The sequence below is a fragment of the Harmonia axyridis genome, chromosome 7 (genome assembly GCF_914767665.1).
Source record: "Harmonia axyridis chromosome 7, icHarAxyr1.1, whole genome shotgun sequence".
In the NCBI taxonomy this organism is placed as follows: domain Eukaryota; kingdom Metazoa; phylum Arthropoda; class Insecta; order Coleoptera; family Coccinellidae; genus Harmonia; species Harmonia axyridis.
The window spans coordinates 16,328,310-16,344,175 of NC_059507.1; the positions used below are offsets into that span (position 1 = coordinate 16,328,310).

The 15,866-nt window shown below is 31.3% G+C and overlaps 1 protein-coding gene across 1 annotated transcript; it reads left to right on the plus strand.

Annotated features, from left to right (window-relative positions):
• The first annotated feature begins 86 nt into the window (after window positions 1–86).
• On the plus strand, window positions 87–13,300 carry LOC123685468. Its single transcript, XM_045625173.1, has 5 exons — window positions 87–611; window positions 2,396–2,677; window positions 2,832–3,116; window positions 12,526–12,604; window positions 12,808–13,300. Exons 1-5 carry the CDS (start codon window positions 552–554, stop codon window positions 12,900–12,902), a joined length of 801 nt encoding a protein of 266 aa, XP_045481129.1. The 5' UTR covers window positions 87–551; the 3' UTR covers window positions 12,903–13,300.
• Window positions 13,301–15,866: the final 2,566 nt, after the last annotated feature.

Below are 15,866 nucleotides of genomic sequence, written 5' to 3' on the forward strand. Positions count from 1 at the left end.
ACAACTATTTATCATGTACAACATTCACTTATTTATGACACTTATTAATTATTTTTACACACTGTACATGTATAAATAAATGAATAAATAAATAAAAATAAATTGAAAATATTTACTTTCTTTCATGCAGATTATCGTTTGGGCACATTATGTGAAATCCCCATGAAAATCGGTGAGTTGTAAGACGAAACATCTCTGATTTCGTTTTGAATTGAGCAACAAAGTGGTGGTGTCCACTCTTAATGAAACTAGTATTTGCAGGCAAATAAATAAATATGTAGGTAGCCATTATGATAGCCAACCTTCTGAGTTCTAGAGATAGTATAAAGAAGAAGAAGAAAAAAATTTGTCGGTTCTATGATACAGATCTCAGGTTATGTACCTCAGTCTCAGAATACTACTGATTCGATCAGTAAGGTGATATTCGTCGTGTTCGATAGATGTGTTAATTCTTAGTTCTGAATTCTTTAGAGATATTGGTCGCTCTTTATTGCAAGTGGTATTTATATCTTGTGTTTGTTCTTGCTAGTTTGTGGAGATATAAGTGTTTTATGATGTCTGAACTTGAAAATCGAGTAAACCCCGGGAGTGAAGATAGGAGTATGGATAATGTAAGTATGCCACCAATTAAATGACTTATATTCATTTTTCTGGATTTTTTTTTTTGTCGATTAGTCATGACTTCTTCAGGTGGGAATGGTTACAACCATTCTGATTCACGTTTGTCTTCTCCATTCAATACTTTGAGAATTGTATAATCGAGTGACGTTTAACTATAGTTGATCAAAAATTATTTTTGGTCTAATATTTATTTATTATTTTACTATAACGCTGAAGGCTTTCACGGTTCAAAATAAAAACGAATTTCTCATTTCTATCATGTTGTGTTTCAATATGTCAATTTTTGTCGTATTTACTTTTTGAAACTCAAGTCAATTGGTTTTATTGTAACATGGAGAACCGTAGAATGTATCCTTTTTCCCAAATATGGAGTGTAAATATTCTTTTATCCTATGTTAGATTTAATTATTCTTCTTTTGGATATTCATACTTTTTTTCAAGAATAGGAAGTAGAATAGAATATTGATCTCATATTCATAAGAACAAATTTTCTGCAAACATGGTACCTAAATATTTTTACCTCCGAGATGCAGGGTGTTAAAGTTAGAAAAACAACAAGTAATTGGATGTAATAATTTTCGATTTTTTAATCTGCATCTTTTCGATCATGTACTTGAATTTTCAAATGAAAATCTCCATAATTTCCTATTTCTATGAAAAACGGAATATCGAAATGTTTGAGGCTGATTTTTTCCATTTTTTTTTCAAATGAATTTTCAAGAATCTTAATATTCGTCTTAAAATTCAAAAATTGTCGGTGGCCTTCAGGTTGAGGCAGTTGAAATAACAAGTATCCAAGGATACTGGTAGTAAAATATCGCATTCCACTGGGATGCGGAATTTTTCGATTATTTTTATTTTTCTCGGGAAAAAAAAATCAGTTTTGAAGTCCATCGTAAGTAACTGTTTGTAACACAAAAAATTTCATTTGTAACCTATAATGAAAAAATAATAAATGATAAAATGCGAAGTTAGCACCGATTTTTTCACAAATTTGATATTTTTTTTGCTTCCGATAGTACTTCGTTAGTAACTATTTGTGAAAATTAACAATGTATAACAATTTATAATAAATTGCTATGTCAACAACCACATCTTTAATATATTCTATATTTCCCTTTTGTTGCCGTTAGTACTTCGTTAGTAACTATTTGTAACAAAAATTCGTTTGTAACCTAAGTCATTATGGAAAAATATTTCCCTAAAATGCGAAACAACAACCTACATCCTCTCAAAATCACAATATTCATTAGTAAATACTCATAACACAAAAATAATGTCCCAAACAAAATCTGTAAATGGAAAATACTACCCCCTTATACGGGAATGTGAGTGCTTTTCCAACATTGAAGGCTAGATTACAAATGAAATTTATGGTTTTACAAATAGTTAGTATCGAAGTACTATCGGAAACGAAAGGAAAATATGAAATTAACTTCGCGGACAACAGGAAATATGCTTTTACTCACAAGATAAATTCAGAACAAGGAAAACTCGAATAAATTTCTTGCGTTCGGAATTTTCGAAATTTTTCAAATGATTAAATAAGTTACTTAATTTTATCTATGGGGAGCTTATTGAATACAGAGGGAATTTGAAATAACACCGATTTCTAATTTCAAAAAGATGGCTATAGTGAGGATTGAATGGATATCGCCTTTATTATCATTGCCTTAAAGGATAAAATGTAAACATTTAACTGACGAAGAACTGTGAAATTCCTTCCCAGTAGAGACCAAAACAATCTAATGTTATCAATCAATTTTCATTTCAGGTTGGTGAATTTGGTAGTAGCAGCGATGCAGATAGCTCTTCAGGAGAGGAAACTGCTAGAATTGATGAAGTAAAGCAAGCTAGCAATGATTCAGAAGTAGCGAAAGACCAAAACGATGAAATGAAGGAAGATTTGAAAAAACTTCGCATAAAAATAAAAATAATAAGAACTGCCAAAAAAACTACCTACGAAATCGTAAGGCCTAGCGATGACAGGGATGAATTGAAAGAAAACACGCTACCTCGAGAAGATACAAGAAAGAGGAAGAGGGGAAAAACCAAGGTAAAATGAGTTTACTTGATGGAGGCAATTTGACATAATTATCAAAATTATGATATCGTTGTTTTTCTTTTGCTTCGTTTTCAATATTTTATCGATTCAGAATTGTATTTCTAGATAAAAAAAGTATATATACTGATTTCTTGTTCATTTTCAGACCAAGAAAAAGGAAAAATTCATACAAAATCCACACAATTTCGCAATGGAGAAGAGAACATATGAGCAAGAAAAAAAATTAGCCATAGCCAAAGGAGATTTCGACAGAGCCAATCAATTGGACATTAGTTTGGTTGAGTTGCAGCTAAGAGCTTGTCATCTTGATGAGGTCATGACCTCCACGATATTTAGCATCGCTCATATCAACGACCGGAATAGGAGGAGGAATATTGAAGAAGCTGAAAAGGCTATTATGGAGGAACACGCGGCAAACAACGGAAAAGAGGTATATTGTTGTATTCCTCTTTGGAATAATGCACGATGTAGAAGAAAGAATAGCAGGATTGCTGTCACCAGGGCAGCTTTATTAAGGAAAGCTCCGTAAAACTTGATGAGATGAGAAGAAAAGGGTTTGCTGAGGGTAGATGCGATGATGGGTTGAGTTCACTTGTAGTTACACTTAACTTTCACTTATTAGGGTTTTTTAGGAGATGCACTCGTTAAGGAAGAATACGAAATATTATGTAGAACGATATTTATTAAGATTCTCGACGGAAAGATAAGATATGAACTGATGGAAAGAAAGATCGGAACTCGTCGGATGAAAGATCTGAACTGTACGGATCAGAGGAAAGATTAGAACTGATTTAATGGCGGTGTGCTGCTTCTTTTATATTGATATGATAAATGCTGCTGTCAGCAGAAAGTAATAATGAATAGGCTTATTGTTATAGGGGTTGCCAACACCTCCCCCCTAAAAAGATTTTTGATTACATTTTTTAAATAAAGAGCAAAAATCTAGAAGCAACAGATCACCTTACAAAACATAAAAATATCTGAGTTATCGAGCTGGTATATCGGTACAATTATAGAAATATTATAAATAACAAATGAATCAATAAAATAAGAAAACATGGCATTTTCCAGAATTAAAATATGAAAACATTAGATAATTATCATGAAAATTAAGAATGTTATTAAAATATCAAAATATGTTGAGATTATTAAAATTCAAAATTCTTTTCAAAAGTTCAAAGCTGAAAATAAAGTTATAAAGGATTAATCTTGATTCCTTGGAGTCTCTTGGATCTTCTCATTGACTGGGATCCGGTGCTGATGGCATCTTCAGAAGGACGTGAAGTAGAAGGTTTAGGGTAGTTGAGACGCTCTAACTCTACATCGTAGAAGACTGGAATTGGTTGCTCGACTGGCGTTGTACAGCATTGATTGAATATCTGGAAACATGGACTTCCTTCGATTGCTCTGGGTTCCTTGGTACAGCAGAGGTATCTTCTTAAGAGTTGAAGGAAACCACACCATTTTAGAATGTTGTAACCAATGATGAGAGTGATCAAGCCAAGTATTATTGGAATTATTGTTTGAAGCCATGATGAATGTTGGATCACAAAGGGTTTGTTCAGTTGTTGTTGAAGTTGCTCATCAAATTCACTTAGTTTGTGTTGAGCATATTGTAACTCATGAAGATTAATTTGTGTGAATTTGAGAGGTTCCAAATGTATGGAGTTCAGAGTAATATTTTCTTTCAATTTTTCACAACAGTCATCGTCGACTATATTTGTAGAAGGAATTTCAAAACTTGAATTAGTAGACATCAAAATAGAACTGGTTTCAAGATTGACTTGGTTGGTGAAGGCTTTACAATTTTGATTAAGTTCTAAGGTTCCCATTTGCTTGATAACTTCATTTTTCAAAGGATCTTCATCGCAAATAATCGTTAGTTGAGTTGGAGTAGAAACAGAAAATAACCATAGATTGTTATCGATTTCATGCCAGATTTCAGCGTCAGCAATTAAATTTCTTGTGTTACATGACTTTGGAATTGATTTTCTCACAGCAGATATTAATTGAACTTCACATGCAGCATCGGTCTTTCTAAGGGTAGGCATCTTCTTGCATATCCATTCCTTTGGATGGTATTCTTCACAATTTGCCAAAGTATCGACCATCAAATAACTAGTTCTCATATGGGAGATAAGGAGAAAGGATTTTGATGGTTCAATATAGGAAAATAAAGTATTATCATTTTTGTGTGGGGTAGGTAATGACAACATATGATAAATGTCAAGTTTTTCAAGAGAAGCAAGAGGTATCTCAAACGCAATAATTAATAAATCTTTTGTTAGAAATGATTTTAAATTCATGATTTTATAATAAAGATAAACATTTTCAATGTTAAGAGGAATTGGAAGAGTGAACTTTGAAGATATAATTGATAATTCATGAAGCAATTGTTCTGGAAAAAGTATTCTATAACTTATAATACCATGTTGTAATAAAATGAAATCATTGACATAATTTTCAAGAGTATTCAATACTTCATCAGTCATTTCTATAAGTAACAATAAATGATTGGCGATATGAGTTTCAATTTCAAAAGATTCTTTCATTCTCTCTACTTGTTTTGAATAAACGTAGAATGCTTTCAAATTATTATTGAGGATTTCGATATTCTCATTCATTTTACGAAAAGAACTGTTGAAATTAGAAATAGTTGAAGATAAAATGGAAATTTGTTGTTGCATTAATACTTTAGTTTGTTTATTATTATTGATTAGTTCATTTATTGAATCTGTATAAAATTCAGCATCATTTGAATCAGGGGTACCGATAAACCATTTGATTGCTGTGCCAACTCCATTTAAAATACCGCGTTTCTTCCTTTGAGAAGATATTTGATGAGAAATTGTTTTGTATAATTGTTTGATAAGATTCATTTTAGTTTTGACATAATTTAATTGATTTTTACAGTCACTTGAAATGTGATCAGCCATTGCGATTTTACATATATTTGAGGAAGCCGTATAATAAAGAGAAATGTGTTCTACTTGAAATTTGATATTGGTTAAATTATGATATGTAAGAAGTGTGAATCGATTATTTGAAATTTGCGCTTTTCCCAAATAATGAAATAAAAGACCCGAGGAAGAATCAATAGAGGATATTTTATATTTATTTTGATGTGCTCGGATTGGGGCTAGGAATATGAATGCAAGGAGAAGAACCGTTGTCTTCATTTTCATCTGAAATGACATAAGGTTTTAATTGATTAAAATGATAGGTTTTCAATTTTGTTCTACTCATTCTTAAAGAGGCTGTTTGATTATCATGAATTTGTTCTATTTTATAAGGACCTTTATAATTTGGATTGAGTTTCTTATTCGTTGCCTTTGAATGATTGTCATACAATAATACTAGATCTCCTTCGTTAAAAGCATATGTTCGATTATGTGATTTATCATAATATTCTTTCGATTTATTTTTTGATTTAATCAGGTTTTCACGTGCCGTTTCCCTTAAAATTTTCAATGTATTAGTTATATCGGTTGCAAGTTCCGAATAATTTGCTAAAGGTTTAGGTTTGTTAATTTGAGACGGTATTCTTGCTCGTTGTCCGAAAACTAATTCATAAGGGGTTTTCTGAGTTGATTTATGAATTGATGAATTATAGGTGAAAGTAGCAAAATTTAAAAATTCATCCCAATTATCAGTATCTTTATTTATATAGCATTTAAAATAATCCTTTAGAGTTAAATGAGTTCTTTCCAATGAACCTTGAGTTTGTGGATGATATGGAGTAGATTGTTTATGTTTAATTGACATCAGTCGATTGATTTCTTTAAATATATTTGAGGAAAATTCTACACCTTCATCAGTGAGGATTCTATCAGGAAATCCGAATTGTGTACAAAATTTAAGAAAATAAATTGCTACGGTTTTAGCATCATGAGTATTCAAAGAATATGCTTGAATAAATTTTGTAAGATCATCTTGAATGGTTAAAATGAATCGATTATTATTTTTGGTGTTAGGAAGTGGACCTACGATATCTAGTGCAATTTGTTCACAAAATTTAGTTGAAGTGGTTGTTATAATCATTGGGCTTTTATTATGTTTGAAATCAGTTTTTGATTGTTGACAGATTTTACATTTCTTAATATATTGCCTTATTTCATCTTTCATGTTTTTCCAAGAATATAATTGTTTGATTTTCTCATAAGTGCGTTCGAATCCTTGATGACCACCTAGAGGTGAATCATGATTTTCAAATAAAATTTCTTTAATTAAGTTTTCATCATGTACGGATATACGTTCTTCAGATAAAATTTCATAATCGAAATCACGGAATAGGAAATATAAAAGACTATAATAAGTTTCTTCTCGAATGACTGAATTTTGTTTGGCTAAAGCTATATTTGGAATGACGAATTTCTGAATACCATTATATTTTAAAAGAAGTCGAAGATTGAATAAAGTTTCGAATAAATTTTCATAAAGAACAGATTCATCATAAAATTCTTTCAGAAATATAATATAAATAGATTGTTGAGGTAATCTTTTAACAACTATATCGGATATCTTCGAACGAGTAGGTAAATCTGAAAATTTTGATTTTAAATAGTCTGAGAATTCATTAGAATCAGAAAGATCACATGACATTGGTATTATAAAGTTTTTTATTTGTAAAATAGGAATATTAATTAATTTTGGTTTTGGAATTTGAACTTCTTTTTGATGAAAATTCTTGAAATTGTCGAAAGTTAGTTCTTCTTCATTAATTGAATGGATAATTTTGGTTGAATCTTGATTTGAAAAATTATAAATTGATATCTTAATATTGGAATCTGAGAAAACATATTGAATCATTTTAAAAATCTTAGGCCAGTATAATTTATCTAATCCACAAGCAATTCGTGGTAAAGCCAAATGAGTATCTTTGTTTTTGATGCATAATTTTTTGAGATTTAGAAGTGAATTGAACACTGTTTTATAGGATGGTTTTTCATGATAAAATTCTTTAGTTATGAGATAGTAAATGTTTCGATTCTTATATCGAATTTTTGCAACTTGTCCAACTGATTTATTTTGAGATAAAAGATTTTTTATTTGTCCAAATTTATTTTTGAAAGAAAGAGCAATTCCTTTTCCCATATGGAAATCTTTAGAAACACAATGACCTAGAGAATATTTTTCAGGTGAATTGAATAAATCATCATTAATTTCCGAAATATTGGAAGGCTGTTCGATTTTATTTTGTTCATATAATTTAAAAAAATCACCGAAGGAATTTTGATTGATTGAATTTATTTTTTCAGGAATGATTCTACTTAAAGCATCAGCGTTTTGATTTAATTTTCCTTTTTTATAAACAATTTCGTAATCATAATCCATTAATTTCAATCTCCATCTAACTAAACGACTTGAAGGTTCTTTACAATTTTTAAGCCAGACTAAAGGTTTATGATCTGTGCAAATAATGAATTTTTGTCCATAAAGGTATGGTCTGAAATGTTTACATGCTTCTACAATAGCCAGAAGTTCTTTTTCAGTGGTTGAATAATTTCGTTCTGCTTTATTAAGCGTTTTAGAAAAATAACTAATTGGAAGATCTTTTCCGATTGTTCCTTGAGATAAAATAGCACCGATTGCATCATTTGAAGCGTCAGTAGTTAATATAAAAGTTTCTGAAAAATTTGGAAATTGAAGAATTGGTTCTTTTGAAAGTAGTTCCTTGAATTGATCGAAAGATTTTTGACATTTATTGGTCCATTCAAATTTTTGATTTTTCTTTAATAAATTGGTCAATGGTTTTGCGATAGCTGAAAAATTTTCAATGAATTTCCGATAGTAACCGATAAGTCCTAAAAATGATTTGATTTCCTTAGCAGCTTTGGGTATTGGAATATTTTTAATAGTTTCAATTTTCTTTGGATCTGGTTGTACTCCAGATGCAGATATATGATGTCCTAAATAAGATATTTCTTTACATAAAAATTCGCATTTGTCCGGTTGTAATTGTAAATTATGACGTCGCAATTGTTCAAACACGGTTTCTAATTTCCGATTGTGGTCTTCTAAAGACGAACCATAAACTACAACATCATCTAAATAACAAAAACACATATTTCCTTGAAGTCCAGATAAAACAATATTCATTAATCGTGCTAAACGACTTGGGCTGTTTTTAAGTCCCATAGGCATTCTATTAAATTCGAAAAGTCCTGAAGGAGTTGCAATTGCTGTTTTATATTTATCATTTTCTTCTAATTCAATTTGGTAAAATCCAGAAGCAAGATCTAAAGTTGAAAAATATATAGCATTGCCTAATTGATCTAAAATATTTTCAATATTTGGAAGTGGATAAGAATCACCGATTGTAATTTCATTTAACTTTCGAAAATCGCAAACAAGTCTCCATTTTTGTTTTCCTGAAGCGTCCATCTTTTTAGGTACTATCCAAATAGGTGAATTCGACGGTCTTAAAATATTTTGATCTAACATTTTTTGTATTTGAGCATTAGCTTCTTTTTCATGAATTTTAGGTAATCGATAAATTTTTGAAGAAATTTGAGTATTTGTTGTGGTCGGAATACTATGTTTCATGGTTGATGTACAATTTAAATTATCACCAGGTAAAAAGAATAAATCAGAATAATTTTCACAAATTTTTATAATGGATGATTTTTCTTCAGAATTTAAATGATTTAATCGAAGAGTTTCTTTCAATAATTTATGACGTTTAGTTGTCTCAAATTTAGAGGAATTATGAGGTTTAGAATTAGTAAAATTTATAAATTTTTCTGGTTGAATTTTTTCTAATTTGAAAAAAGGTTTATCAATTGTAACAGATTCAAAATTCAAATTTAGAATAGGTATTTTTGCTTTCGAATTTTGATTATTGACTAAAATATTAGGAATATAAACGTTTGGAGAAATTTCGGTTCTTTCAATAAGTCCATGATGTAGATTATTCGAAATATTAACTTCAGCGATATATTCTGAGCGAGGAGGAATGATAATTTTATCAATAGGGATAGTGTTATTGAATTTAATAATGCGAGTATTCATTGAAACTGATTTGTCTGCGTAATTAATTATTACATTGTGGTCCTCGAAAAAGTCTGAGCCTAGCAGTCCATCATAATGAGATTGAATTTTACTTGCATTGATAACATTGAATTTATGCTTGATATCTAAATTGTCCAATGATAAGTTAACAATAGTGGTCCCTAAGGTTTCAATTGGCATATCCGGGTTGATACCGTTGACAAGAATAATCTCTCCTATATTGACATAAGTTTTTTCAGGATTAAATGCTGAGTGTTTAACTATAGAGCATGCAGCTCCAGTGTCGATTAAAAAAGTCATATGAGATTTAGATGCATTTTTTACTTTAAATGAAAGAGTGTACAATTGATTTGAAGGAATGATATTATGAACAAAGGATTTAAATGGAATGCCGGTGAAATTAATTAATCGGTTTCCTGGGCATTCGTCAGGTCCGACATTTTCAAGTTTAAATGGTTGATTTTAGAATTATTTTTATTTCGTTTAAAGCAATCATTTATCAAATGTCCTGGTTTTTTACAATAATTACAGAATTTAAAAGAGGATGCATTTGGATTGAGGTTTTGATTCTTAGAAGGAGTATTAGAAGTAGAAGGATGAGGATGATTTTGATTCACATAATTCGGTCTATAATTAGAGCTAAAATTCCTTGAATTAGACATATTATTATTTCGTGAATTATTAGGGTTGGTATTTCCTTGATTATATTTATGACGAAAAAAATTATTTTGATTAAAATTTCTTTGATTAAAGTTTCTTTGATTAGAGTGCGTTCCACGTTGAAAATTATTATTCTTTGGGATTATTTTTGATTTCGTATAATTAATAAGTTTTTCTTCCTGAAGAGCTATTGAATACGCTTCATTCAAATCACTAATGTTTCGTGCCCTTAACATTTGGCTAATTTCAGGTTTACAATGAATAATGAATCTACGAAGTGCAGTTTGTTGAATTGCTTTTTTCAATCCTGGAATTTCTCTATCTGAATAAGTGTTTAAAATTTCTGCTTGAATGCATTCATTTTTAATTTTTTCTAATCTTTTGAAGAAATCAGTTATTGATTCAGAGAAATATTGTTTGATTGTTTCTAATTCTTCATGAATTTGAACTAAATGTTTGGTCTGACCATAAAATTGTTTCAAAACTATTTTTAAATCATGCCAAGATTCAATATCAGATAATTCTAATTCATTAATTACTTCGGTAGATAATTGTGAAACTACATATAAAAAGAGAGTTGGAGTTTGTTGTGGGCTTGCTAATTGGAATGCAGAATTTGTGTTTTGAATGAATGTATTGAGTTCAGATCTTTCCCCAGAAAATGGCTTAATGAATTTGAATAAGAGTGCAGTTGGAAGATTTAAATCATCACCTTCTTCCGAAATATTATCATTATTTGTAGTATGAACAGACATTTTAAAGGATTTATATAGGAATTATATGAGAACAATTATTTGAGAATACGATAATGTAGCAAATTGACTTACTTGTCGTCTGTTTATTTGAAGAGAAAAAAAACTGTGTGTAGACCCCGATGGTCCGGTGAATCTTCAGACTCAGTAGCACAGTGGGTTGCTTCTGCGTAGACACCCGATGGTCCGGTGGATCTTCAGATCCAGTAACAGAAGTGGAGTAGCAGGGTGGTTTTGGAGGGTTGCGTAGAGGGTACGACCTATGAACAGCTATGCTGAAGTGGAGGAATCCTGGTCCAATACTCTGTGCGTTGACTCCCTATGGTCCGGTGAATCGACTGATTCAGTTACACAGATGGTCAGGTGTTGTCCTCTCACCTAGGCTTCGTCACTTTGGAATTATTTCCAAAATTAAAGTGGCTATCCCAACGCTTTGTCACCAAATTTCGTGTTGTATTCCTCTTTGGAATAATGCACGATGTAGAAGAAAGAATAGCAGGATTGCTGTCACCAGGGCAGCTTTATTAAGGAAAGCTCCGTAAAACTTGATGAGATGAGAAGAAAAGGGTTTGCTGAGGGTAGATGCGATGATGGGTTGAGTTCACTTGTAGTTACACTTAACTTTCACTTATTAGGGTTTTTTAGGAGATGCACTCGTTAAGGAAGAATACGAAATATTATGTAGAACGATATTTATTAAGATTCTCGACGGAAAGATAAGATATGAACTGATGGAAAGAAAGATCGGAACTCGTCGGATGAAAGATCTGAACTGTACGGATCAGAGGAAAGATTAGAACTGATTTAATGGCGGTGTGCTGCTTCTTTTATATTGATATGATAAATGCTGCTGTCAGCAGAAAGTAATAATGAATAGGCTTATTGTTATAGGGGTTGCCAACAATATATTTCTAAATGCTAAATTCGAGCATTAAGTATAGTCTTCAATATTGGGATTTCGAAATTTTTTTGACGTACACATTGATCAAACGAATTGTTGTTATCAATATTTTGAAAAAAGGATAAAAAAAAACTTATCAACCCCAAGAAATGTTTCTCATAATGCCATATATTGTGAGGAAAAATATTAGACACTATGACTGTTCAGAAATGAACGCATAACATTCGAAAACGTTTTGACGCCGAAACTAATCACATTTTTTTTGTTTTATATTTGTAAATATAAGTTCGAAATTTTCAAATTTAATTGACACTCTCAAATAATTTTTAACGAGAACAAAAACTTATTGAAATAGTCGGTCCAACTGTGATTCATCCCATATATATTTAAAAAGTAGAACCTCGATTATCTTGATGAAGAATAATAATAATAAATAAAGTTCTTTTCCACATTGATCCTTTGGATTGATCTCTTTTTTTTTTCGAGAAGTTACTTAACAAACTTGTTCATTTTAGGTTTATGATCCTTTCAATAGACGTCCCATAAGACCTGCACCAGGAGTGGTACCCAAATCACCACCACAACCAAAACCAGGTAAATTTTCAAATGCACAATAACTTACTTATATTAATTCATAATCATTAAAATTCTCATTTCGATCGAGTTAAATGATATGAAATTAACACATACCCAAAAATTCAAAACTTATTTTATAAAATTAGTATTATGCATATCAAACAACAACCTACTTGGAATCCGTCTTGTCTTTATTTCATTGCATTTTTCTATTTTCACAGTTGGACCTGTAAGGGAGACGCCTAGACCTGAGAGGAGAGTCTTAGTGCCGAAAAGGACTCACAATCTCAAACCGTACGAGAGGGAAAGGCATTGAGAATCTGTGGATTACGATCTCGATGTTTTTGAGTGAATTTGTCAAAATTTCAAGAATTTCCAATTTCACTGATTGGTCAGGAACAAAACATTGTCAATTTTTAAGTGCTGATATTAGTACAACGTCAGTGATACGATGCAGCAGATTTTCCCAGTGAAGAAATGATTAATGAAAAAAAAAAAATTTGATATATGTAATATGTGAATAATACTGTTGTAATTCGGATAATATGCAAGATATTTGACTTAACCTAGTGAAAAGTTGATTTTACAGAAAAAAAAATGATTGTATTATATGTGATGAAATTAATATTTCAGCCTTCAAATGTTCTTGTTTAGCAGTTTTTTTTATAATTTTTCAATATTTATTGTAAATTTTTTAATATATTTCACTAAGTTCTTTTATTTATTTTTTTATTTATTTATTTACATAACTGAAACTCCAACAGGATAAACCCAACATCAGGGATTCACTACAAATAAACGTTCATAAAATCAACAATATCGTTAAACTTGGTAATATAAATATGAAATGAATATCTTTAAAAGCGCTTTATAAAAAAAAATAGTTGAACTACCCTATTTTAACTTCTTGACAAATACAGTATCACTCTCCGCTTGAATTCGGCCAAGGATAAATTGAACAAATCAATTTCGCTAACATGCCAATTGTAAAAACGAGTTATTCTTAAATAAATAGAGTTATAATAAAAAAATGTCCTAGCCTGTGGTACAAAAAATAAGTGTCTTCGACGACCACTAAAAGAGCGTGCATTAATATTAATAATCTCTATCAACGGGAAATCAAAACAATCATTCACAATACGATACAAGAATATTTGATCGAACATTACCTACTCTTCTTTTTTCCAGACTCATCATTTTATACAATTGAATTCTATATTGATAAGCGCAGTCACGTCTATCACCATAACGGTAAAGCAAACTTTTGGAGAATTATCTTTATACTGTTTACTTTTTCCAATTTATCGATATATTTATGATAAAAGGGACTCCAAATCGGTGTAACATATTCCAAATTGCTACGTTCATAGCTGAAATATAGAGTCTTGACTGTTTCCGCATTTTTGAATGCCTTAGAAATCCTCAAAACGAAATCTACATCTTTCAATTCATTTTTTAACCTTTTTTTTTCGTTAAAAACCTCGTATGTTGAAAAAACTTGTCTACGCAGATGAAGCCATTGAGTCATGTAAAAATCATGGTTTTGAGGCTATTTAAAATTCAAAGTGAAAAAACATCACCTTACATAATGATTCCTCCAATTATTTCAGTGTTCATTATAACTGTTTCTTGTGGTGAAATTTTTCAAAAAGAATATACCACGACGTGAATTTCATTTGAAATTTAAGAATATTCAGTTATACCTCCTGTATAATGAGATTGTGTTATTTTTCAATATGCTTATAATAATAATAATAATATGGCGCAAGGGTAGCGGTAGGAAATCCCTAGCGATTCACCAATCAGGAGAGTTGAATCGACTCCTACCCACCGCAGATTCCAGGAGCTTCCTGACCCGGGAAGCTGTAACCTGTCGAAGGGTCCCTGTCCAGGGTAACGGACGAAGCCGTGTGGAAAGCAGCTCAAGAATTCTGCCACCGTAGCTCTGCGGATCGTAAAACGCGATCAAAGGCCTTCTCCTCCACGACACTTAGGAACCCATGGATGATGGTGAATTTAAGGAATAGAAACATAGAGGCGCTGCCTGACGTTCGTCAGGGCGTGTCTGGAGCCGGCGCTGGACATGACAGTATGCGGGACGTCAGTGACAGAGTGCTAAGGAGACGGGCGTCTGTCGAACAAAATTTTACGCCTCCACAATCTCAACATTCTAGGAGAAGAATAACACGTGTTTCTCCGACTGCTGAAAGTGCTGTGCAGGATCCCCAACCAGCACTCACCCAATCAGGTCAGTTCACCAATGAATCCTCATTTTCTCTCTGTGGAAATAGAGAAAAAACTATAGCCAAATACAAGTCTCGAAAAATTAAGTATTTGACTGTTTGTTTTAGAGATAATGCTTTACAGCCTTTTGTTTTTTGATGGAACTTATATAGAGACATATATTTTCAGATGCTGAAAGATGATGTATTTCGAAGGAAAATCTATTATTATGGCAAAGCCATATTTCAAAAAATTCCGAGTTCGAAATAGCAAAATATTGTGCAGAAATTGTCTCTATACGATTCAAATTTGGAAGCCGAGCCGGTCGAATTCCATAATTTTTTTTTCAAAAAAAAAAAAATGAGTACGCTACTTACAAATATTCATAAATACCTGTTTAATGGGAACTTGAGTGATTTATTGAATTTATTGTCAACAAAAATGGGAACATAAGTAATCCATTTAATTTATTGTCAACCCGTCATCATCATCCCATTGGGAAGAATTAGTATTGCAAGAATGAGTTTTGTTTTCATTGGACCGCCTAGTTGGTCATATTTTAAAAACCAAAGGTTTGTGTAATCAATTGAAAACAACTCAAGAGATTTTAGCAGAAAATTGTATACAGGGAATGTAATTTATGAGAGAAAAAAATCTAGAGAATAACAAATTCTCAAAATATATGGTTCACATATAAATGCTCATTTACCCTCTGAGGCAATAAAAAAAATCAGAAGCCAGATACGGGTCTCGACAAAATGAGCATTCGACTGGTTTTTGGAGAAATAATGCTTTACTTATTGACAACATATTTGTGAATATCAATAATTACAGGAATAATAAAAATATAATATCAGCACTTTCGGACCACATGTCGCAGTTCATTGCGGTAGGCTGTAATATTCCAATAACAACAAATATTGTAACAGTTGCTGAAAGGAGATTTTTTTCCAGGTCTAATCTGGAGGACTTTTTTTTTTGTTTACAGGACTGCACTTGGGATGGTGTGCTGTCGGAGTCGGATTCTGATAAAGCATATGAACTGCTCTCTCAAATT

Coding starts and splice junctions, on each gene's coding strand:
- LOC123685468 (XM_045625173.1), top strand. CDS start 552: ATGATGTCTGAACTTGAAAATCGAGTAAACCCCGGGAGTGAAGATAGG. Junction 612..2,395: donor AAGATAGGAGTATGGATAAT/GTAAGTATGCCA, acceptor TTTTCATTTCAG/GTTGGTGAATTTGGTAGTAG. Junction 12,605..12,807: donor ACCACCACAACCAAAACCAG/GTAAATTTTCAA, acceptor CTATTTTCACAG/TTGGACCTGTAAGGGAGACG.